At 34.9% G+C, this 26,024-nt stretch overlaps 1 protein-coding gene across 10 annotated transcripts; it reads right to left on the bottom strand.

Moving 5' to 3' along the window:
• Positions 1-1,783: 1,783 nt before the first annotated feature.
• On the bottom strand, positions 1,784-24,020 carry LOC149803063 (phospholipase A and acyltransferase 3-like). Of its 10 annotated transcripts, none has more exons than XR_016420132.1 (6): positions 15,081-15,665; positions 13,859-13,979; positions 8,358-8,544; positions 7,744-7,873; positions 7,289-7,404; positions 1,784-5,215 (listed from the first exon to the last, which is right to left on the bottom strand). XR_016420132.1 is itself a non-coding variant. In XM_089952629.1 (6 exons), exons 3-6 carry the CDS (start codon positions 13,965-13,967, stop codon positions 5,114-5,116), a joined length of 528 nt encoding a protein of 175 aa, XP_089808755.1. In that variant the 5' UTR covers positions 13,968-13,979; positions 15,081-15,131; positions 16,281-16,385; the 3' UTR covers positions 1,784-5,113. The 10 variants fall into 10 exon arrangements, 9 of the variants coding, with proteins under 9 accessions (XP_089808755.1, XP_089808753.1, XP_089808761.1 ...); XM_089952629.1 differs by lacking the exon at positions 7,289-7,404 and adding an exon at positions 16,281-16,385 and having other exon boundaries at positions 15,081-15,131; XM_089952627.1 differs by lacking the exon at positions 7,289-7,404 and adding an exon at positions 15,893-16,271 and having other exon boundaries at positions 15,081-15,131.
• Positions 24,021-26,024: the final 2,004 nt, after the last annotated feature.

The following is a 26,024-nucleotide window of genomic DNA, read 5'->3' as shown; positions in this document are numbered from 1 at the left end:
GTTATATTTCCTTTTGAGAAATTTATGGCTGTTTAAGGGTGGATAGGTGTTGCAAGTATAAGAACAGCATTCGTCATAGAGTATTTGTCCAAAAACTAATTTTATTTAAACATAATTTCTGTCTCTCGTGTTTGTATTATTATAGGTAATTTTAGATGATTATGGTAGAGTTAGCATAATTGATATGTGAAGCTTATATTTTTTTTAAGTAATCAGATGAAACTTAAAACGTTCGTCAATTTTAAGTTGAACTGGAGATTCTTATTTTCAAGTTCATTCGACAGAGCAGGCCAGTCCCGATTGGTGCCTCGGTTGAGAACGTTTTAACTTCGCAGGTAAGAATTAGGGGTCAGAAAATCTTTAAATGACATGCGTCAAAGATTGCAGTAAAGTTATGGTTTGGATGCTTAGACACCATTTCCTCTCCGCACGCGAGTGAGATTGTTTGTACCTTCTTTACTGACATTTAAATGAAACATTATGTTCCTGTTAGAAATGTCCGCTAGTATTTAAAACATTGCAGGCGAAATGAAGTAAAATACATATCTGAAATCTTTCCGTGTCGATTAAGATAACTGCGAATCGGAAGTTTGGATGAAATGTCGATTAAGATAAATGCGAATCGGAAGTTTGGATGAAGCATTTAAGTTTGTTAGGACTATCTACGAAGTTAAACAACAGTCAAAAATGTGTGTGTTTAACAACAGTAGGGTTAAAAGTGTTAGACATTGAAAAGGATAATTTTATGATGAAATGGACACGAAGCATGGTACACACAATAAACAAACAAAAAAAAACAACGAATGATTTCTTGAATATATTGTAAATCAATTATTTTATAGTCATTGATAAAAGTTCATGGCAGAGAGAGAGAGAGAGAGAGAGAGAGATTAGTGAAACATGTTAGTTCAATTGGAATATCTAGTTCATAAAGATGTGTACGTACATGCCGAGTTTTATGAAAACAGTCATGAATGCATTTATAGTCACTATGACTGTGCGTAATGGCACTGCTTTATACGTATACACCGGAATGTACATGTCGACATTTTCTTCAGTTTTAATATTTTTCCGAGTTTTTTATACTTCGCATAATCATTTGTCATGAAAATAAAAATGGCAGAATATTTTAAATGTAAGCCGTACAAATATTACATAATTCCTCTTGTTGTGAATGATGTTCAAAATCTCACCAATCAGAAAGCTTCTCACTCTTTTGGAGAATCGTCACTGATGTGTTGATGAGTCTGTTTAGGCTGTTGGAGGGGTCGCATTGTAAGTATACATTATGTGTTTGGTTACTAGTTGGCATAACGTCTTTTTACTAAATCGGTTTGAAGTAGGATATACAAGTATTCCTTGCAATATGCTAGTAATGAATTCCTTTCATAAAGGACGGGGTAAATAGATCAGAGTTACTATATGTACGTGGCACGTGCTGTACTTTGCTTCGCACGAGTGTTAGTCTTTTCATCACGCAATAGCTTTCTTTGATATATTCTGTATTTTGCTCCTATAGCAGTTTTAGTGAATCTCATTTATTTCATGTACTAGTATGTCAAACGGTTATTATGAGCTATCTACACATTGCTTTGTTTAGAGAGTTAAATAACTGTCACTGCAATTGTATACCTCTCTACGGTAATTACTGTATATCTTATAATGTCACTGATATGCTGATGGCGTTCAATTGATGGTTCGTTTTAATTAGATATTTTAATGGTGGGTAGGCGATAAATATAAAGAAATTGTTGCATAGTAAAAGTGAATGCTAAGAAATGACAAGACATAGACAATTTTGTTTATTTTGTAATTATTTAGACCACATATTGTCAACTAAACTATGTTATATAGATACATTTATATCCTGCATAATAAAAGTGAATAGAAGCTGATAAATATATCTGTCTCATCAATTCAACACGTTCACTTTTAATATGGTTCCAAGTTTTCATAGTGCCGCTGAGATTAAAATAAAACAACAGCAACAAAAAGAAAACAGGGTTCCAAGTGTGTCCGACAAGCGCTTTAACGTAAAATTCATGTATTATCTTTACTGACTGATGTTAAAGTACAAAGTAATCACAAAGTGAGTGCAAAGGAACGAAAGTTTTTAAACCGACAGAAGTTCCATTGTACAAAACAGTTACAAAAAATGCAACATGTCAAACTAGTCTGATCATACGGAAATCAATGGTCATTGATGGTCCGAAAGCAAGTAATGTGATATTCATAACTTATTACGTTGACATTTAATTACCCTAGAAGCAAAATTGTCTTTATATTGTAGTAGGGATTATCACACAACTGTTACTGTCACATCTAAGCTGGTATTTTCAGACAGAGTGTATCATTCATTTATGATCTGTAGTTAAGTAACGCTAACATTTCTTCTATCACCTGAAAATCTTATGCATGAATCGCCTGTTCATATGAAAAAATATATATTAAAACAATGACAATGAGTTGATCACGTCGTTGTGTGTGGCAATGATCAGCACGATAACCACCACATAATTGCGATAGGTGATGTGATGTTGACGCAGATGATAATAATGAGGACTAAAAAATAAATTACTGCATTCAATAAATCCCGTTCATTACCAGATTAATTTGTACAGTATCATGGTGATCGACACGAGTTATGTTACTGTAGCATACATAAACTTCATGGATATATACTATATCGTTTATCCTTTTCTTGATTAAGATGACTTGGAATGACACTGTCCTCATCGTGGGGTTATCAAGTCATTGTATTAGTATTATTCATGTCATCACGAAGAGGGCTATCATTCATATGCACGTATTCTTGTCTTAAAAATATATAGAAATGTTAATCAAATACCAATTACACTGAAAACTCATAGGCTAGGAAGCAGTCTTACGGCTTATATATTACCGTCTATGATCATTAAATTGTATGAGTAACTCATAGATCGAAAGTCTGTAAAAAATCATTTTAAAGGAGATAATTTGAATTGAAACAACTTAATAATGTCTTGTAAAATATATGTAAATTTCAAATTACCACTCTGCTACCACAGGCTGAAGAGTGCATCCGTTACTTGGAAACATCGTATTTATTTTCACGGATAATATGGGCCCGTACTTGAATGGAACCAATCAGATTTCAGATAAATGTCATATTAAATATATTTACGCTAGATGCAAGAGACAAATCTGGAACACAAGGAAACGAATGACATAAATTTTGTAGCTATTACATTTTTCAACTTTTAATTGAAACGTTGGAAAAATATCGAAAGCTTGAGTATATAGGAGATAATGTGCAAAACAAATTCAGTGATAATGCAGTTTTTCTTCATGCTATTGAAATTATTTCTGCCATATGTGGTATTCCATATTTATATGAAGCCTTGCTAACTTAACTTGTCTTTCCTTCATCTCTACAACAGGAAACATGCCCTCATACAAAACAAAACACATAGTTATTTTTATATGCATTCCTGTTCGTTGCTTGTTGGCAGAAATCCACCTCCTAATCATCGTCATCAAAACCATCGTCTTTGTCACGATTATTATCATTATCGTGAACATCATTGTGGTCATTCCGTTTTTCGTACACTTCCCAAAAACTTCAAGTGAAATGTTTCTGATCTAAGAGAAACTTCTAGTTTTTATAATGACTAAGAACTTTATCGGTGAATGTTACAACAAACGATTTGAAGGATGAACATTGTTTGAATCAAGTACTGAATTATATTATAATACTGTATAGAATAGAAGTTGTACACTTGCTTTGTACATTCAAAGTCTTCTGAAGAATATCTCATGCTTTTATGAGAAATATAGAATTGTAAACACATTTGTTTTGAAAACCAAGATAACATGCCTTTGGTGGGATTCTTTTATCCTTTCAATTCATTATTTCATGGCCTCTGGAGCCACAAGTGGTGTTAGATACTTGGTGTGTTTTGATGTGTTTAAAATCTTGAGTGAACTCAAAATTAAAAGCTCAATAAACGACGAAAACTTGCGAAAGTTGTACCTTTGACCGAACAACCTGCTCGGAAGGTTCAAATATTTTCGTAGTGTTGAAGACGGGGATTATAGTAAAATTCGGAAAACATGTCGGTAATCTACATCCATTAGATGCTCTTAAAGCTACATAATGAACAGGACACAATCTCAGGCCTTCAAACGCTTATACCAGACACGTGGTTTAGTCACATTTTATTTTTAAGTTCAGTTTTCCTTTTGAACCCCATTCTGGGCTTCTAGTGGTCGGTGAGAGAATCAAAACCAGTCGATAGTAAACATAGCATTTGTTCTGAATTCCATGGTGATGTCCTATTTCTTTGACTCCACTGACTCATTCGATATAGCCCAAGGAGCCAGGGGCCATTGCGAACAACACATTAAATATATCACAGTTTGATGAATTAAAGAAATGTACACAACAGGGAATGAAAGGCATAATCAGCAGAGAAGGAAGAGTATTCTCTCTCCTTATTTACTTTAACCATGCCCCTAAAAATGTAGAAACCATAACGGAAATACTTCATTGCCACGATTTATAGATGTATCAATGAACAGTAAAAATGTTTTGCGTTTAGAAAGGAATGTTGACGGACGGACGGACTTACACACGTACATGCAGGCGGATATGGATGGAAAACTAAATTTAGCTTAATTTCCAAAGTGGGTATAATAATAATAATAATAATAATAATAATTGTTTACAAAATCTTTGTCTAAAATATGAATCATATTTCACAAGAATGTATGCTGATTCATTTCTTTCCATGCAGGGCTAGAATTGAAACAAATGGAACCACTTATGGAATAATAATTTGAATAATTAGAAGCATGCACATATTTCCCTGCTTTGATGAACTTTGACCTTATATTCAAGCATATGAATAATACATCTTAATAAATTACTTTTTCTGAATTAGTGAACATAAAAATTACAGAATTAATTGAATATTTACATAAAACTATATATTTGTGCCTGAAAAGAGACGAACTTATTTATGGAAAACAAGTATTGCAAAGAGCACAGTCAAATATGTAGATAATGAATTTGGTTATATAAGAATAAGTGTCTATGTCACAAATTCAAGTTTGTGAGCTGTATTACATGCTTCTAATTCTTTTCCTTTTGTTTGCCGCCAACAACTTTAGCAGCAATTGCTACGCCTCCCACGATAGCTGCAAGGAGGCCGAGACCTGTCAGGACGCGAATTGTCTGAAAATATAAATAATCACAAACAAGGTTACTGTGAACATCACATTACATGTAAAATAGTCCTCTATATCGACAATTGACATGTTTGCCAAGAAAAGAATTTTCTTCTCAAAGTCGTGTTGACCTTTGTACCGCGAATCAATAGTATTATTCTTTACCCTCAGTGCTAGCCATGCGCAAAGTTTGGGCCAGTTATGCGACGAAAAGCTAATTTTGTTCTGATGACATCTTTCTTCTTGTTTCAGTCAATGGCCCTGACCTTTGACCTAAAATAAGTGGCCTTATTAATGACCACAAGTGCATGCCATCCGCAAAATTTGGTTTAGGTACGTCTTGTAAAATTAATGGTATGGCGCGGAGAAATTTTTCCTTTCAATTACTGTGAAGGTGATCTTTGGACTTTTCTTTGCCAAAGTACAAGCCATTTACAAAGTTTGCAAGCTACAGATGGTGGAGAACTCGAATTATTAAACATAAAATAATTGTTTCTTTCTTTAGTCACGGCGACATTGACAATTATGTTTTTGATCCTGAAATTTAATAGGTTCCTCCTTACCCAAAGTGTAAGCCATCAACACTGTATCGTAACTGTAGATAGGGACAACTAAAGTTATTGTGTGAAATTAAAATTGGTGACATATTGACCGATCGATGCACGGACAGCAACATAACATAATACGTTCCACCGTATATAGAAAGAAAGAAAAAAAACCCTCATCAGCTCATCCAAATTCTTTTGACATGGATATCAAAATACGACAATTAGAACTGTTTCAGAAGAAATATGAATAGCAGCAAGAGACCAGTAGAAGTTGCGCATGTGCAATATCTAGCGACCTGATCTTTATTCATCTGATATATTAAGAGGAAAACACGTCATCGGGAAGTTGAAATGATTCAGATGACATGCAAGCAAAGATGAGGAAAACGAAATTTTGCCTGACACAGCTTTTTCATGACACAGACTAATAAAACACTAAAATGGTTCCAGAAGTAAACCAAACGAAAACTAATTGCTTGGAAGAAATACATAACATCATGTATATATAAACAAAAAATTACTACTTTAGGACCCACAGTTCTACATGATAAAGGTATTGAATCAAGAAATATGAATACGGTCAGTAGAGATATCATTTATTCCATTGCATATGAAATGTTCTAAAAAAACCCGAACAAATGTTAAAATCAAGTCTTGATGCACTTATTACAGGCAAGACTATAAAGCATGTAAAAGAAACCCATCTTGTGTGGCAAACTTTGCAGTAAAATTAAACCATGCGCATGATATCAAATGAATACAGTTGGGAAATTGTTTTGGTATTGCCTGGCACTGAGTTGCATTTCTGCAAGTCCTGGCAGACTCGTCTTCTCAAGGGAAGGGGCAGTCGTTCCAATGTTGGTGTCATTGTAGGAACCTACTATGTGTACTTAAACATCATAATGGTCTTATTTTTTCATGTCTTATGCTAAGCTCTATTTGAAAAATAAAGAATAGAAAAGTGACTGCAATTGCAGTACGCAAGGTGTTTTAAATGAATAAATAAGCCCTTGACAATCACTATATTTAAATTCTTTGCATTTCCCATTTTCCATGGAAATTACACATTCTAAAATACCCGAGAATTATTGAGAATTTATTTCTTCGATAAGAAATAGCAAGTCAAATGGCAATGTTCAGTTTTGTTTCCATCGATACCAATTGTAGTTGCACACGTAAGCAACGTCACACAATAACGGAATTAATTTTTATTAGGTTTTTCCTGTAAAGATATGTAAATATTTCATATTTCTTTGAAAAACGAGCATGTTCAAAAATATCTGCTTGTTAGCAATGAATTACCAACAAATAAATGTTCCTATTCTTTATCGTAGGTTCATACACGCACTCTTCAAGTAGTCGCGACTAGGGAAATTCAGTCGACTTTCTGTACCATTTTGAAATGTACACTTGTAATTTCTGTAGCATTTTGAAACGTTCTGTATGTATAAAATGGCATAACGTTCCCATGTAAAATAGATTATGAACAGAAATGGACGTCTTGTTGTTTGCATGCTCTCTCTCTCTCTTACCCGTAACACCGAACAGTTGTGTTATACACATAGGTTGCTGCTCTTTATTGGACATAACTATCTCATGGGTCAGACTGCAAGAACTAGACAGTGATTACGATTTTACACAGAGGAAACTGAAAACAGACGAGATAGAAATAGGTGGAGACACATGTATTCGAAAACAAAACTAAAGATTTACTGTTGTTGAAACAATGAAAGTCACAGAATGAAATAAAAAATATGTCAAAAGGAAATATCTAGGAAATTCTAGTATGCAATTCCGTTAGGTTAATTATAAGATATTTTGCTGTAAAAAAAAAACTCGCAAAGGAATTTCACGAGATTATGATGCATTATTAATAATGGTAAGTGTTGCCGAAAACTTAGAATAAATTTACTAACAATGACATAACCACTGATTGCTATATATGCATCTGAAGGAGATTATTGCATGTATACGATAATTTCTTTACCTGATCACTCCAACCTTCACCGTAACGACACCAACTGGCAAAGTATTCGCAATTCCTCCAGAGGATATTGAAACCTATCTCACCGAGTTTGGACTTAGCTCTTGCCACTATTGTTTTTCGATCCGAAGCTCTGAGAAGAAAGATTTTACATGGATACATACTTCTGCTAGTCTCTAAAATTTCTGTAATGATTTATACACCAAGGAATTCAAATTATTACAAGACTCTAAAGCTAGCAGTACATTAAACCAAATTCCACACTTTCAAAACGAATTTAATCTTCATATGATAAAGTAAGAATAGAATTATATGGTTCATATTTGTAAGACAGGTATGCAAGGTGTAAGTAAACAATGCAGAATGCACTAAACAAACGACATTTCAGTCGTATATGTCTCTCAAGTATATCAACCTATATATCACTGAGATCAATGCAGATAAATTCTTGCACAGAGGGCTGATTATTTCTATTGGCATAATAAAAGAAAATATAACATTTATTAATGTGTTCGTTATCTCTTTGCAGAAAGGTCACACCGGTAAAATAATGGCATGTTGTTTTGTAACCATGCTGATCAGCCAATTATAGTTCATATCATTGAGTGGAAACTTACGTTGCCTTCTTGTCCTTGTCGTTATTCTTCTTTGCCTTGTAATTACCAGCAACGTCAATGAGGTCATCCTCCCTCACCCAAGCCTTGTCAAACTGTACGCCACATATTGAGAAGATATTTAAAGCATTGGAGTTGGCCTTTGAAGGGGCATTTGCATCTCCTGTTAAGTGTATCACCTTTCCTTTGCCTGCATAGTACCACCAGTATAAAAACGTGAAAATTTTATATAAATTTATTTGCATATTATTTTTGGGAATAATTTAATAGCTAATGTTGAGCTATTATTATTATCATTATACAATTATCCTTGGCAATCTTTTCAGAGTAATGTACATGAGCTAGCTGAGGATGCCATTTTAATACACGTCAAACAAGAGGTGAAAGGTCGACAATAAGAGCTAACGTGTGCTTATCTAACATGTATTCAGCTTTTTAAAGGACAACACTGTCTTAGATTTGAAATTATTAAGACAACATGCTATATATAATGGAACCGTTTCAACAACAATAAAGATAAACATCATTGTACTTACTATTTACTGTTTTAGAAAATAAAGTTTCACGTGTATCAAATAGGCGGGATATGAGGACACAAAGAAAATATAAATAACAAAAAGAGATTATGAACTAATAAATTTGGCATTGCTTCATGCTGGAGCTAGACGGATAAAAATCCTGGCCAAGATATACCAAAGACTTATAAAAATGGTATTGATGGCGCTCTACAGTTTCGTATTTTGCATTGGTTAGAATTTTAAAGGAAAATAATTTCCCCTGGTTTCCGCACTGGTTATACTGTCTATTTAAAAAAAGATCTTGTATATCTTATGTATTGTTGAAAGAACCTTTAATTTCCTTTATTTTGATGTATGATTGATAGGTGTAATATAGGTTATAGAGTGTACAGCTTGGCCTTACTCCAGATGTGCACCTTTAAAAAAGAAGTGATAGCTCCACTTGTTAATTTTCTCTTTCTGAACTTCAGAGGTAAATTTTTTTTTAAAAAAAAACAGGAGATAATTTATTTTTACATTTTAGATATTTGGTAATTCATTCATTGCACTTTCAGAAGTTGGTATTGCTTAGTCAGGCAAAATTCATTTACCCTATTTTAATTGTTGCTATGGATGGTGTACTTCAGACTAATTCAGGCTGATTTTTTAGCACAAGGGAGCAGTTATTTTAGTTAGCAACATGCATAGATCATGTACAATTTCCAAAAGTACAATATCCAAAGAAATGTCAGCCACATTACGTCAAAATATCATAGAGGTATGCCAACATTCTCACCAATGTGCATGATTTAAATGCAAACAACTTCACCTACATAAGTCACTCTAAAAAGTCCATAGTAACTGGTGAGCGTCCCCATTAGCAGCTGCCTTGCTTGGCGCTCAGCATTAAGATGTTAGTGTTAGGATTGGTCGGCCTGGTGTCAGGATAATGTGACTTGATGGGACATGATGCTACATGTCTGCGGCATGATGCCCCAGTGCTAGACATCACTATGAACTGTGCCACAATGCATACATCGTAGTAACATGACTCATATTGTTAAAGCTACGTTAAAAATCCGAAACACACACACACACACTGACATTGCTAGTTGGCAGATTAATCCACATGACACTTGAAAGTATGTATTGTGACATTTTATGACCTCCAAAAAAATCAGTCTCCTGATCTACATGCAGCGTTTAACGATTATCTAGTAAATCCTACTGCGATAATGCATTGGTCATAGTTATACTTTTAGTGAATAAGGTCATACTTGACGTAGTGTGTAAAGTATGAGAGAGTCAGCTAAGGTTTCATTTAGATTTGTACATAAGATGGTGGTTTAAATTGTGTGACACATACCTAAAGAGTGATAAAATGTCTTCTTTTCTGAACAAGTTCATTTTTAATACATCCCTATTTAATGAAAATGTTGTAGATCAGGGGTCTCAAACTCAAATCACCACTTGAGCCAAATGAGGACTAGTACGTTGGCTCGTGGGTCACATCACTGAAACCGTTTCATACAGCAAAAGCGACTCATAAAAAAGGTTTCCAGTTGAAGTATCGAAAACAACAAGCAAACGATGTAACAATCGAATATTTATCAGAACTGGCTGGCTGTGAAGAAAAAAAAAACATTTGCATTATTAAGTATTTGACATATTCCGCATAGACAGTGTTTATTATTAGTTACACACATCTAGATATAAATGTATACAACCGACTCTGCTGTATTTCATGTTCTGCAGCTGAGTGCATTAATTAAAGGTATTGTTTTCTCACATTTCTTAAAGGAAGTGGGACGTCATCCAAAACATACTAGCAAGTGTAAAACGCTCGAACATCTGTTTTTTCATAGCATAAGATGATCAGGCTGTACTCGAGAATTTGATTCTGAATGTATTGAGTATGAGCAAAAACTATCATAATTTTCTGTCTTATCTGTTTGAATTGACAGAGAATCGACGTAAGACTGGTCATTACAACACTCAAAATGGAATCATGGTCAGTTTTTTTTATACCTCTACCGCCCTCCATCTGGGGGAAAAACAATCTGAGTGAATGTCTCTTTTCGCAAGAGTTTCCTAACCTCCTGGAGTATGGGAATAGGAAAGGTGGCATAATGATTATTCTCGAAGATTTCAACTTTACTTTGACTATTCTGAAAAACCCATACACATGAAAACACCTAGATTCTATTCACACTTCAACATCAACAAGCAGTCATTTAGCTAGCCCAACCATAAACATGGTCACAATTTAGACTGGATTGTTCATAGATTTGATCATAATATTATACAGTCTTCAATGGTGACCCTCGAACTTGCATCAGATCACCTCTTATGACATCTCAACATATCAGTCCCTTAGCCTCCATCTATGTTTGCTACAAAAAGAGAAACCTCCATATGATAAATAGAACGTATTTAATGCACGATTTTCAAACAAACCTAACAACTTCGTTATTTCCTACAACAGGACCGCTCCGGTGGCCTAGCGGTTAGAGCGTGCGCATCGGATGCGGAAGGTCGCGGGTTTGAACCTCGGTCGAGTCATGTCAAGGACTTATAAAAATGGTACCAGCTGCTGCCTCGCTTGGCGCTCAGCATTAAGAGGTGAGTGCTAGGACTGGTCAGCCCGGTGTCAGGATAATGTGACTGGGTGAGACATGATGCTACATGTCAGCGGCATGATGCCCCAGTACTCGACATCACAATAAACTGTACAAGTGCAAACATAGTAAAGCTACTTTAAAAAAATAGGAATCACACACACACACACACACACACCTACATCAGTACAACTTGACAAGTGCTTGCGTTTATTGCTTGACATTCATGCCCCAGCACGGAAGGGCACCGTATCACTTCAAATGTGCTCTCCATGGTAAAGTAGTGTTAGTGACCAGCTTCGCACTGCTAAAAGAGACCAACATAAGGCTGAGCGGTTGCGGCTTTACACCAGTCTCACTATTCATAAGCAGATCTATGGAGCTACTAAGTCGAATGTTATAAACATAGTTCATGCAGCAAAAGCGGCATACTACAGTGCTAATATTACGGAAGTTCCAGCTGGAAAGGGCTTTTCGAGCTTATGAACAAGCTAATGTCAAGAAATAAATGTACGCCACTTCCAAAGACCTTCTCTCCAGTCAACCCTCCGAACATGTCTGCAAATTTCTTCCATGACAATGTTCAATCCATTAGAGATAAATTTGACAAACCAATGTCACTTGACACATTGTGATACAGAGTACACACAGCAACCATTAACAGCATTTGAACCTATCTCTATGGATTTGATACATACAATTTTGATGAAGAGCGCATCCCTGTTGCTTGAATGTTAAGTTTCAATAGTGCTTCAATTACTGATATTACCAATACTTCAATATCATCAGGGGAATTCCCATCATTGTTAAAAACTTCCATTGGAAAGCCTCCGTTGAAACCGACACTCGATCCTAAAGATTTAAAGAACTATTGTCCTGTGTCTAAACTCTCGTTACATAAAAAAATTAATAGAAAAATATGTTCTATCCGAATTGTATCTCACCTTAATTCAGATTATCTTCTTTGCAATTTAACTGCATGACGCCCTTGCCGAAGTACTGAAACTGCGCTAATGAGACCTTATATCTGCTTTGGATAGTGGGAAGATCTTAATCCTCACCCTCCATGACCTATATGTGGCATTGGACATAAAAGACCATGCCATATTGTTTCCCCGTTTATTTGGTATTCATAATATAACCTTCCTATGGTTGAAGTCCAGCTTAATCAACAGGACAATCCATATCGTATGAATTCCTAAAAAAAAGGCTTAACAGCAAATTCAATGATAACGTACTTAGACATTTTTAGGCATCGTCAAGCAAGCGGGGTGATCTCGTTTAAACCGGTTTCGTCGCGAGCTATGACGTAAGAGGGAACGTGCATGCGGTAGGGAAAAAGTACTACAAACATAAAGAGATACGCGACAAAGTCGTCATTTATAAACAAAGCCACTGGAAATACTGGCAGGAAAAAATTGGCACACAAGTCCAATAAGTTGGAACAATTATGTAACTTCGTTGATATCTTCTGTATGGTATGTCATATCTTTTATTTCAATTCGTGCATAATACCTAGTGCTTTCATACTCGTAAAAGACTAGAAAGACGGCTGTCAATTCAGATTTATTTTAATTAAATTTTACATCATGCCAATTATCATTTTGAAGAAATGCCATATGTACATACTCAGAATAAAACTTATTGTATTTTATTCCTCTAACCCATTCATAGCTGAACAGCCGTACAGGCGATGACAGAAGATCCACGCGACTTCTTGTTCACGCGATCGTACACTTGATTCCCCTTGCACCCGGTAATAGTTCAATTCAATATGAACTTTTTTGACCCAGTGTAATGCCGAACTGCCATTGTAAAAGCCCATAGCGATCGATAACATTCGTCTGGAATTTTTGCTATGAAAATTAATGTGTAGATCACTCAAAAATCACGATTGAATAAACTTTGTTATAAGTATAGTATGATTAAATTTTTAAAATAAAATTATTTTAAAACTTATATAAGTAAATGCGTTTACATGACCCGCGTGACTTGCACTATAATAACACACAAATTTAGTCACTGAGATACCAGCAATTTTGAGATCATTTATTTGCTAAGTAGAGAAGTATTTTCATTTTATTTTCCTTATCAGGCATAGAGTTAACACAGAATGGCACTTCACTCCGTAGAATTTGCCTCATAATAATTCCGTAGAATTCCGTAAAATTTGCCAGTAATCAGTGACGGTATCGCTTTCATATTTCAAGGGTTTGAGTTTACTCTCGTATTCTGTGCTATACTATTAATGATTAATACTAATTATTTCAAAAGAAGAAAAAATGTCAGTATCCGTACCATGAAATTAATTAGACGATAAATGTATTAGGCATAAGATCTGCGATATTTACAATCTACTCTAAGTTGTGTGGAAAATATATGTACGTACCGATATAGACGGCCCAGTGGGAATACGGGCCTCTTGGGATCTCAATCATATCCCCTTCTTCTAATGTTGTCAGAAGTGTTTGATTGTGTCTAAGTACAGCAGTTGCCATTTCTGGTCAGTTCTGTAAAAGGTAATAGAACTCTAAGAAAATATGAGTTTTCTCTTCATTTTTCAAAATGGAATATTTTATTTTATTGATCTTTGTTATGTATATTGATTAGACCTTACGAGCACACACTTATCTGTTTCTTAAGCTAATACAATAAATAGCAAATAAATAAATTGTTTATAAAAGTTGATGAAGAACATTATGTTGACACTAAATATAAATTTGAGCCACAATACGGTTAATGACAGATATTTTGACATCAATTAAATGAAATACCTGATCAAAATGTACCCAGTTGAAATAAAACTGTTCTTGACTTTTAATACAACAACTCTTGCTTTGCAGTTTAAGACCAGATTTTCCCCACAAATTGCAAGCACAACGTCTCCAACGGAAAATATAGCACAACATGTACGAAAATGGAATATATAATATTGCCTTTATCCGTACCATTTTGTTGTCTTCAAATTTAAACAGCCCTGTATCTGGAGCATTGAAAAAATGTCTCACCAGACAGTTTTTTGCCGCATTTTCATCGAATGATCACAGATTGCAGAAAAAAATGAAAGCAATGTTGCATTCAATATACAAATAAAAATGAAGTTATGATTTTTCTGGAAAGCATACTTGTAAGATTTTGATTAAAGTAGTATTCAGATTAATTCAATGAATGAATGGGAGCCTTTATAATGAAATTATATTACCCTCTCCCCAACCGTCCCCCAAGCACTTTTACACAATGTACAGTTCCGACCGGCAATGGCTATATTTTAAACATTTAACAGTGATAAAGCGGTTCAAACAAATAATATGGGTCTAATGCATGATTAAAGTTCACTCTCATCATAATAAATTGGTATGCTTCTCAATATCCCTCAACCATGCCTATTTTAAGATATTTACCTAGGCAGAACGTATACACAAACGCGTGAAATAATCTAGTCGTTCATTTGAAACAAACGTTAGTTCGTTTTATATCATGTGCGCGTATAAATGTAAATGCAGTTAACGAAAAAGTAAATCCGTTTTCAAACCTAACCCAATGTAAATATGAATCAAATTACAGATTTAGTTTATGTGGGTATTTATAAACATTAGGCTCATGCCGTCTACCTTATACATTGTGGCGTTGGGTTGTCACAATACGAAACTGTCAAGTGAGACCTTAAAAGAATTCACAAAATATTCAAATTAGGGGAAAATTTGGCGTTGATAGAAAGTAAATATTTTTCGTTTGTAACATTATCAAGATTCAAGAGAAAAGTATACAGACAACCTTGGTATAATACTCCTTCTGTAGAAAAATTGTATAGCTTTATGTCAACACAAAATCCTTTTGTTATTCACCAGAGTTACAATATTGATATACCATTTGCTGCGTCGACAAAAATACATATTTAATATAAACACAGTATGAATATGTTCGCTTCATGTAATAGATTTTTCTTTGTACATAGTATCGTATTATGGGCCACTGGCCTAGATTACCAATTAAAGAATCTTGAATATTTTATTCCTTTCCCTCTTAATGTTTGTACGAATCACTCCATACACAGCTGAACTTCTTTTGTCAAAATCGAAGTGTTCATGTTTCCAATCTGATTGTTTTCTTTTTTGTGTTGGCACCTCCAGACCACTAGATACGGTAAACTAGCAGGCTCATAAAGATACCTCAACCCCCTCTCCGATCTGCATTGTGGGCAATACTTTAAAAAAGCAACACCCCCCCCCCAAAAAAACCCCCCAAGCAAACAGACAAACATAAAAACTTTCTTTCTTTGGCATTACCCATTTATTGCCTATTTCCTCACTCAATGCGAACAGTCTGAGAGAATATTTGCCATGGATTTATTTATTGTCTTTATCATGTTTTCGGGACCGAATGGCGGAATGGTTAAATGCTTTACAGATCATTAACATCTCACCTCTGTCCGCGTGGGTTCAAGTCTCAAGCTCAGCCGACTTTAGTATCTGAGAAAGCTTGCCAGTAGTTTCTCGTGTAGGCCGATAAATCAACCCCTTTCCCGTGATGATAGTGATTTTCGGTTTAGGGGAATATATCACCTATTCATTAAAAGCTGCAAAAATATGCAGAAACATTTGGCTGGACACATCGGTGCACATTTTTATTCACTACCGGTATTTCTCGCGTCTGTGAAGCTACCGTCGGTTGAAAGGTTCTTTTGGTAACATGTACGTTATATTTCCGGAACAAATCCTATGTTTGGTGACTTACAAATCCACGTGGAATAGAACAAACATCGGTTCTGTGGTCATTTTGAATTTCGCGCTAGATATGATTACTACTATTACCGATAAGTATCTAAAGTGTACACAGGATTGTTCTGGAAAGATCTGCGTGAAGCAAAATTGCACGTTTTAATGAACAGGTGACATCAGACCCACATATCATCCATCAGTGTCATTGCAGATTTTGGGGGTTGATTTATTGGCCTACTTCTTGTGGGTGTGTGGCTCATCCCGTGGTTTTACTGGGGTTTTCCTTCACCAGACACAGTCTACCATATGCTGAAAAATGGTGCTAAACTCATAACAACCAACAACCAACCTTACAATGTTTGCAAATTGTGCTATATTTGTTATACTTAAAATTATATAAAACTGCTGCTTTTCAGCATAAATGTTAGTTTCGTGGCGTATATAAGCTAATATAATTTAAATTGTAAATAAAATGAACAATATGTATTTAAATATTGATGCCTGCTTAGATAGAATTATATAGGCGTCAGCTTCGATTAACTGCCATTAAATCATGAGGAAGAGACGAAATTATGTACTACAAATATTGTAAATTGAATAAGAAATTAGATAACCTTATGTGAAACTGAAATAATTGTTTTGTTGTTCATTAATAAAATGGGTGAGAAAGGCACACCTTAATTTTATGTGCCTTTCTTGGTCATTACACCATGTTTATTTAGCCACATGACTTTAAATGAATATGTCATAAATTATGCATGTAATTAATTCTAACTGATGGAAGTACATAGATTCAATTGTTGTAATTAAAATGTTATAAATAGTTAAGTAACTGTCACTAGAACAAGCAATTTCATGTTTTGAAGCAATCACTACTTCACAAAAAAATGCTAAATCCAAAAAGAATCTCATAGTTTTTCATCAACACCTCCAAACTTATTTTTGCAAATTTCAGACTGCTCCTCCGTGTCATCAGTGACTATTGTGATCTGTTGTTGCTGTTGTTGTTGTGGGTTTAACGCCGTCAGACCAGATTAACTCTGCACGATCACCGCTAAGTAAGCGTCTCTGCTATTTGGCAATTTACCCATCCAGTTCTGGATATTATGACTACACCAACCGGCTTTGCGGTCAGGTACGTATGTTAAGAGTCTAACAAAATAGTTATAAACAATTGGCCCCATTACGTATTCTGTTGTGATACCTGCTAGAGTCAATATAATATATGTCTTGATCGTAATTCGAAATCAGTAAAATTCTTCGCACAAATGTGGTTTTAGAAAACGTAAAATTGTCCATGTTCACTGGATCACTTCTGTTGTTAAATCTCAGTTTAGGAGATGTGTGTAGTTTTTACACATTAAGCTCTTCAGTTTCGGAGGTAAGTAAATCTTGCGTTTAGTCCGCAATCCCATAATGCCTACATCACAGTGATCTGTTTTGAAAAACACCGGAATTACGAAGTTTGGATTAATATCATGATGTAAAAACGCCTAAGCATGTGCTATCATGAACCTTTGTATGGGTTGTGTCAAAATAGTTTTAAACTGTTGCCGACTTTCAATTTCCTGTGAAGTTTTAGAAATTAAACAAAATTAAATTTCTTTTAAGTGGCAGCTAATAAAATATTTTTACCTATTCATATTGTAATCTGCGTACTCCGGTCAGTTAAAATTAATTACAATGTACTGTTTCGACTTTGCTTATTTAAAGTCGTATGGCCAAAACACATGGTGTGATGACCCAGTAGGGCACATAATCCTTAATTCTGACATACTTGAGTTATCTCCCAGCTTCTACAATGCTCTGTTACTATAGGACACACGGTACTAATAATATGGAAGAACTGTGAACCAGTCTAGAAATGGGTGAACAAATAATAGAGTATTTACGGGTTTGGTGGTCCATAACTGGTTAATAATGAAAATTAAAATTTTAGTAAAAATATCTTTTGAGAGCTTATTCTATATGTAATTTTAAAAAAGTATAGACAAATTTCTACTGATGCAATTTTAGTATTTTTACAGGCTTGATTCAGGAGTACTCAATAATGAAAGTAGCACCTGATTCATTTGGTGCAGAATCAATAACATGTGTTTCATGCACATGTAGATAAACAAAATGCCGCGGCTCATATGGTGTTCTCCACACATAAGCTTGCACCAAGGTTAGACGTGCATGGAAAATTATAGGTCTTATCATCAGCACCCAGAAATTTTAAGTTATTGAATTTTGAATATGATAGTGTTTCCATATGTTTACTATTGGAGTTGAATTAGTACCGTGAGTCCTATAAAAGCTATAGGAAGTGCGTTTGGAATACGTTACTATGTCGGACTCAAGACATAAGATAGAAAACGGAAATTATATTGTAACAAGATTAAAACCGAATGTGTACGGATTAAGAGGTATTGATAATGCCAAAAGATTTCATAGGGTGAGTGGGTAAGGTATAAACAAATGTATCATATAACACATAATAAGTGGACAATTATATATAAATCACTTCTTTTTTTTAAAAAAAAAAACCTGCGATTTAAATGTGCAGGTACAATTTGTTTTGCGCAAGAGACATTTATAAGAGCTAAAATGAACAATTCGATAGATCACGAAATTGAAATAGAATGAAGCTACTGCATTGTAATTATCGTATCCATGAAGAGTAAGCAAAAGGCAACGAGAGTTACATTTCGCATATACATTGGGGCTTGCGTACACTGCATGTGGCAAACGTCACTATCGCATGTAATGTCAACCCACTCCCATGTCTTTCCATATAGAAAATACACTTGTGATCGGTATTGTTAACAGCGAAAACCATTCCTAAACATTCATGAAATGCACTGTGAGATGACTTCTTAGCTTATTTGCATTTCATCTATTTTCCTCTTTTCTTTCAAATTTTGTAAACATTAATCCGCCGAAGATTTATATTTTCGGGTAGCCACTTGTTATAAAGAACAACAATTTCTACAACATTGTTTGTTTCAGGCATTTAAAATAAATTTATGCAAAACATCATCTACAACATTTCAGGAATGCAATAGTTGTTGTTACATTATATAGTAGCCTTGATTTGCAAAGTCTGTAAAGTCCTAATTTCTTGTTGTTGATTGTTTGTTTGTTTGCTTGCTCTTGGAGGGGTAGGGTGTTTGTTGGTTTTGGGGCTTTTTGGGGGGCTGGTCTTCACTTTCCTTTTGGAGTTTAAATAGGTTTATGCAACACCAATACGCAACAGCACGTTTTTTTTAATGAAAGTGTCCCAAAATAAGAACTTTTCCTCTTTAAATTATTTTTTCCTCTGCTGTTTCTCACGTCATCTGCAATTTTTTCTTGATCCTTGTCATTTTGTTCTAATTTGTTTTCTTCGATTCGTTGCACAATGAAGAATTTTTCAAACATTGTTCTGTGTTCCGTAGTATTTATACAAGCTCTAATTTTCTCGCCGATTGATTCGTGAGAAATTAGATTGTGTTTGTCTTCGTTCGAAATCTTTGTACCAGAGTTATCAATTTTTCTCAGTTCAAGATGTTTTACTTTATCTACGCTGCCTTTATGTTTTTCCCCTGTCTGTGAAACTGCAGTTTATATGCATCGTGCTTGCGGTGTGTTGAATTCGTGTATCTCATTAGGGTGTTTGCTTAACTGATGGTGTGAGATTCCACGTGTCCCTCGTGCAGTGATGGTAATACTGGAACACCATAAGCATGCTCACTATTAGACAAGTGAAACAATGTAACTAACTGTTACTGAATGTTACAAAATGTCTCAGACCTAGTGTCGTAGGCAAAACATAGACGCTTTGTGCATCGGGAAACGTATCATGTGATGATGCCGATGGCATGTCTAAGCAGAGTTCTTATTGCTTTCACTCAGCAAGGGACACATGGAATCTCACACGTGCAAAAAGCACACATCTTAGCAAGATAGATGAAAAACTATTTTACTATTTAAAAAGTTACAAGGGTTCCATAAATGTCATCTGCTATTTGTTGTGATTCATCTGCTTTTTGTTATGACTATGCAAATCCTACCTACCCACCCATCTCTCTCTTTCTCTCTCAGTCTCTCTCCGTCTCTCTGTCCTCTTTTGTGGTTCATCGACTCAGTGGTAATTACGCTATCCCTACTCTCTCTCTCCTTCTTCCACCCACCCATCGCTCTCTCTCTCTCTCTCTCTCTCTCTCCTAAATTCTAAACCGATATATTTTTTTGAATATCGAAACCAAAATTTTCTAAACAAGTAGGTGTATAGAGAATCTTTAAATCCTGTCTATACATAAACTGATCTGCTGGTTCTAACGTTTTTATTACAGGAGAGAAATTACGGTGGTAATGAGCTAAGTCACTAACATTAAATGATCCAGAAAATAAAATTTTTAATAAACCTCAGCCAATCAGATGTCTGTAAACCTCATTAATATGCGTTTATCAAACTAACATGAGATTTTTATGATACAAACCTATATACTTAACAAAAACTCATCAAAAATCTGTTTTAACAAGCCCTGTATAAAAATCTGAATTCCAAAACTAGAAAAGGTACGAATCATACATTAGCTGTGATTTGTCAAACAGCTTTCTTATTTGCCCTTATTGTCATAAGTCTAGAAAACGCATAATTTGACTGAATGAACCGTGCTTATTAAAAGATACTAAATTTGTCTCGTTATAATAACGTTTAGGTCAAAAACAGATCATCGAATTCTCCAATAGCTTAAACTGACTGACGTGATTTAAATACAAACGCTATTTTTGGTACAAACTTTTTACACCGGTAAGTGAGATATGGTGTAGACAATTTAAGCTAAGTTAAACGTGCACGAAAACTGAGAAATAATAATAATAATAATAACAATCATCTGGTATTGTACAGCGAAGCCAAAATGAAAGTGTATTTTCCCATTGCCGGTGTTTTCTAAAGATAACTTATCTGGAATATCGAAACTAAACTGTGGAAACAAGTTAGATGAGGAAAACAAATCGAAACTAATTCAAGATGGACGTGCATGAAAACTGAGAAGAAAAAAATAATATGGATCGGGTACATCACAGGGAGACCAAAATGAAAAGCGGATTTTCAATTGCTGGGTGTTTTGTAAACTCATTCGTGAGATGGGGAAAAACAAATCTAAACTAACTCTCTTCTGTTGACACAGTGTATTCAGCTCTGCATGTATCAGTGATACGGATTAGTTACATATGTGAAAATTGTGTTATTTACGTGACATTGACAACACTAGAAGAAAACAGTGTTTTATTTTATTCAGAAATCAAACAGTAGCTGCTGAATTGATCTAAGGTAATTAACTTCCATTAAAAGAGATGCAAAACAACTGAAATATGTCACAACAAACCGAGAGAAGGTGATTGATCCTATTACATGACGCTCAGTGGAAAAGATGACAAATCCTTCTTACATTCTCCTTTTCAAAACAGGTGGTTGGGATAAGCAAACCTCTGTGAAGCAGTATTACACACATTAAATCTAATTACCCCTGAGACTAATGCGCCTCCTTGAACTACCAAAATCGAAACTAGAATTTCCTCTCTCTCTCTCTCTCTCTCTCTCTCTCTGAGATCAAGCATTCCTTCTCAAATGCAACTTTAGGACGGTATCGTTTCATTACTTCTGACCTTTCCTATATAAGTTTCAAAATGTATATGTACATACTAAATAGGCCTTGCCAATCGCAACAGGCCATGAACAACTGCATCATCTGACGTAGTGAACCCTTCCTGTTGAAAGAAAAGACTTTTGTTTGAAGAGGAAAATAAATGCATTTTAGTTTCGAAACGCTGAAGTCGAAAGTAAAGCTTAAGCTGACTGAGACTATTTAAGTACTTACCTGAAACCTGCTTCACTCGTAACTGAATGTCATGTACTTACCTGAAACCTGCTTCACTCGTAACTGAATATCATGTACTTACCTGAAACCTGCTTCACTGGTAACTGAATGTCATGTAGACAATATCATCCAGGTTAAATATGCAGAAAAAACTGATAAGAAGATAAAAATAGAATACAAAATCTGGTCTTTCATAGTGGTAGCTAAAATGAAAAGTAGATTTTCCAACTGCCGAGTGCTTTCTAAAATAAATTTATTTTAAATATCGAAACTAAAGTGTTTTAGACTCATCGGTGAGCTTAGAAATAAAACAAAGAAAAACAAATCGAAACTACCCCCCTCCTCCCCATTGTATATACCGTTCACTGAGGAAGCAACTTTTAAACCGCAACACCATAACCCCCGACAACTCGCGATCGTGAACCAACGATGATCGGGAACTGAGGAAGACTAAATAAGCAAGGTTCGCGTGTTAATTATGTTTCCTTCTCATCTTTTATGTCACAATTTAGTTTATGCTAATAAAACACTTACTCCAGATAAGTTAACTTTGGGTTTATGTTCCAGTGGGCACGTCACCTGACACCAGTTCAAGCAAAGACGTACTTTTCAGCGATTGACTATCCAGCCTTGGATTTAAAAAATATGTATTGTACATAATGAACGGATTTAAAATGCAGTCACATGCATTGTTTGGACTAGTTCGATATCCTATTTCTAGCACCCCACTTACCAAATATGCACACTCCACTTCCAAGCAAATTTCAGAGTAAATTTAATAGGCTAACAGTAATTAAATGCAATCAATTATGCAAAAAGTAAATTATTTCACAGAACCTTAAATTTAAAGTTTTATGTTGTCACTGAAAGAAATTACTGATGCCCTGACAATTTGAGCATTTTCTTTAACAAAACCAAGGTTCCACCTCATTTCTAACATGCAGACTAGAGATTTTAATAATCATTTTGATACATTTTAACAAGCAAATTCTAAACAATATTGTTTACCTTTGATTTTATGCTTCAAAGGTCGCACGAATGTAACATGTAAACAAACATAATATTTCCCTTCTGGTGCCCCAGTCATTATAAACTCTCGACAACATTACAATATGATGTTATTCTTCTAGTTCGAGTCATTGAAGTTGATGCTCTCTACGATATCCTCTATGTTGCAAATGTTTATAAATTAATAATGAAAATTGATAGTTCCTGCATTTACACTTGCTCCCCAATTTTTTTTGTTACAAACCTGGAAACAATATTTTGAAAGTCGTCTAATGTTGAAATCATTATCCCTCGCCCCTTCATGCATATCCGGTCAATGTCAACGTCTTACGTTGTAGTACTAGAGGATACATATTTTGCCCACCATCCGCTGGGTTTTGATTTTGCAAAAGTTCGGAAGCAAAACTCTGCGTTTTTTCTTAATCTATATCCTATTGGAATGTCTCTTTTTGTGTCATCAGTGTTGCAGCTGGGAACGACATCAACCGGTGCACGATTCAGAAGTTTCAGCACATTGCGACAGGTAGCAAACTCAGCTTCAGGTAAAGTGCTGTAGTCATTGTTACCGTAATTTAAATATCTAACAAAATCTGTTCGGTAACTATGAAGAGTGCCTGATTCGAAGTACGAACCATCATGTTCATTACAGTGACCAGGTAAGCTATGACAAATGTCTAATAACACAGCCGTATTTTCTTTCTTCGAGAAAGGGGGTATTTCTAACGATATCTTAGACACAAATCATTGGCTCAGTTTTCTGTTTAGATTTGTTTTCTTCTCTCTCTCTCTCTCTCTCTCTCTCTCTCTCATATCTTGGCATCCATTTCCACACCAGCTACATCTCAGAACTCACAGTCAAAAGTACTGTCAAAAATATTGTTGTCAACTTGAACTCTTATTTATCGGCGGAAGGTACTGTTGAATGCCTATAAACATCTCATCGTTACTTACGGTACGCCTCCACGACGAATTCGGTCATTTTCAGCAGATGCATGGGCATTTCTGTCTTTTTCACCAAATGAATAGTACAAGCTAACCCCTCCAATATATATGAATTTTGTTAAGTAAAAACTGTTTAGACATTCTTCGTATTACACACAATAGTTCAAAATTCATAGCAGTAAATAATTCCCGATATTTAGTACGTATTTCAAGTTGTAAAGGCATCTCTAAGCTGGGTGTATGATGTTTTTAAATATTACAAGCAAAATTAAACATTACAAGCAAATAACACAATGGAACATTGGAACAACGTAATTAGGTAAAATAGTGCATATGAACAACTTGATAAGCCAAAATGGTCCATATGAACAACGTGATAAGACAATGGTCCCTAAGAAAACGTGATAAGGGTCAATGGTCCGTATGAACAACGTGATAGGGCACAATGTTCAATGGTCTAGACTGCTGAAGTATTAGCATCTTGCAATCATGCTGAGATTACGTTACATATTTCATTACAAGCAAATTGATGGCGAACAAGTAAACTTGAAGACGAAGAAAAGGTCAGCAGAGGACCTGAAAATGTTACATCACACAAAAAACAACCACTTCCCATTTAGCTCAGCCAGCACATGCAAAACGTTCACACGGATTCAACCAAGTTCAGGCTAAGGAAAATGATAAAAGAAAAAGAATATTCTAAAACATCACAATCCGCTTCATGCACACAACAGAAAATAAATAAGTTCACAAAGTTTGACTTCTTCCAATCTCTAATGTTTAGAGAAAATATTGCATTTGATAAATGGCATAACTGTTTTATATATCTTGTTCGTACAGTCAAAAAGCAAGTTTGTTGTTGTTTTAAGATAAAGTTCAATGACAAAACCTGTAGAAAAGACAATGCTAGTGGCCCCATAAATCAACATCAGTAAACAAAAACGGCAAACTCTCCACAAAATAGAACCAAAATGTGGATATGAATGTGATTGTTAAGCTAAATATTCCAGTTTCTTTGAGCCAGTTCGCAATTGACAATTTCATGGCTCATGGATTACTGCAAACTAAATCTGCTACTCATTAAACGGTCACAGCAAATGAGAACTTCTGGACCGAAATGTCTGTTTTAATGTTCTTTTGGTGGGCATTTTACATTTTGTTTGAAATAAACACTAAAATCAGAGGTACAACAATATGGCCTGAAACAACCTAAAACATATTAAGTATCGATTTAACCACTCACAACTCAAAATCTTAAGCTGTCTTTCTAATATATCAAAGTCAGAAAATATACTAACATAGCCTCCTTTGCATAGCCCACCGTTAAGCGACAAAACTATTTGGGGAATGAGATCGAACACTATAGAGGTGAAAGTACGAAATTCAATCTAGCATACAAAGTTCTGGATTGAATCTAGGTTAGAGTGGCTATAGTCCCAGCTGGTGTGGGAAGAATGGAAGTTGGATTATGTCTTTTATCAATGCTAGCTGTTTACTTGTTCCTTTGGCTTTTATTTGGGTTTTATGCAGCATTATTTGTTTGACTAAAACGTATAACTATATTAATAAATCCGTGTATGTTGACGACATCGTTTGTTTAATGATCGGTGATGTGTGCATCAAGTGAAATTGTTTTCAATCGTGTAAACATTTTCAAGGGTTTTTATAGCGCTTGTTATGCATATTGAATGTTGTCAATAGTTTGTTATCTGGTTTGCTGATTGTAGGATAAGACAGGAAACGAAACCCAGTACTCCCAGTGTTTTTGGGACATTGTTTATTTGCTACGCACATAAAATAGTGGATAAAGAAAGGGATGATTGATGAAGGAACTCTCATGATATACCCAGCATTTATGGAAAGTTTCCTGAACAAAAACTTACTTTTAGGTCATGAAACAATGGCGGGAGTCTTAGATTATTACAATATAAGACGTCGACCCTGAAATAGACTGATATGCATGATTCTTCGCCTTCAGTATAATTCTCAATAAAAACAAATATGTTTGACTGGCATTAGCCACAGAGAAAAATGGATA

The sequence above is a fragment of the Sinohyriopsis cumingii genome, chromosome 3, assembly GCF_028554795.1.
Source record: "Sinohyriopsis cumingii isolate HCF-2022 chromosome 3, ASM2855479v2, whole genome shotgun sequence".
In the NCBI taxonomy this organism is placed as follows: Eukaryota; Metazoa; Mollusca; class Bivalvia; order Unionida; family Unionidae; genus Sinohyriopsis; species Sinohyriopsis cumingii.
Note: the sequence above shows the minus strand (reverse complement) of the source record. Positions and strands in the feature narration are given on the sequence as shown.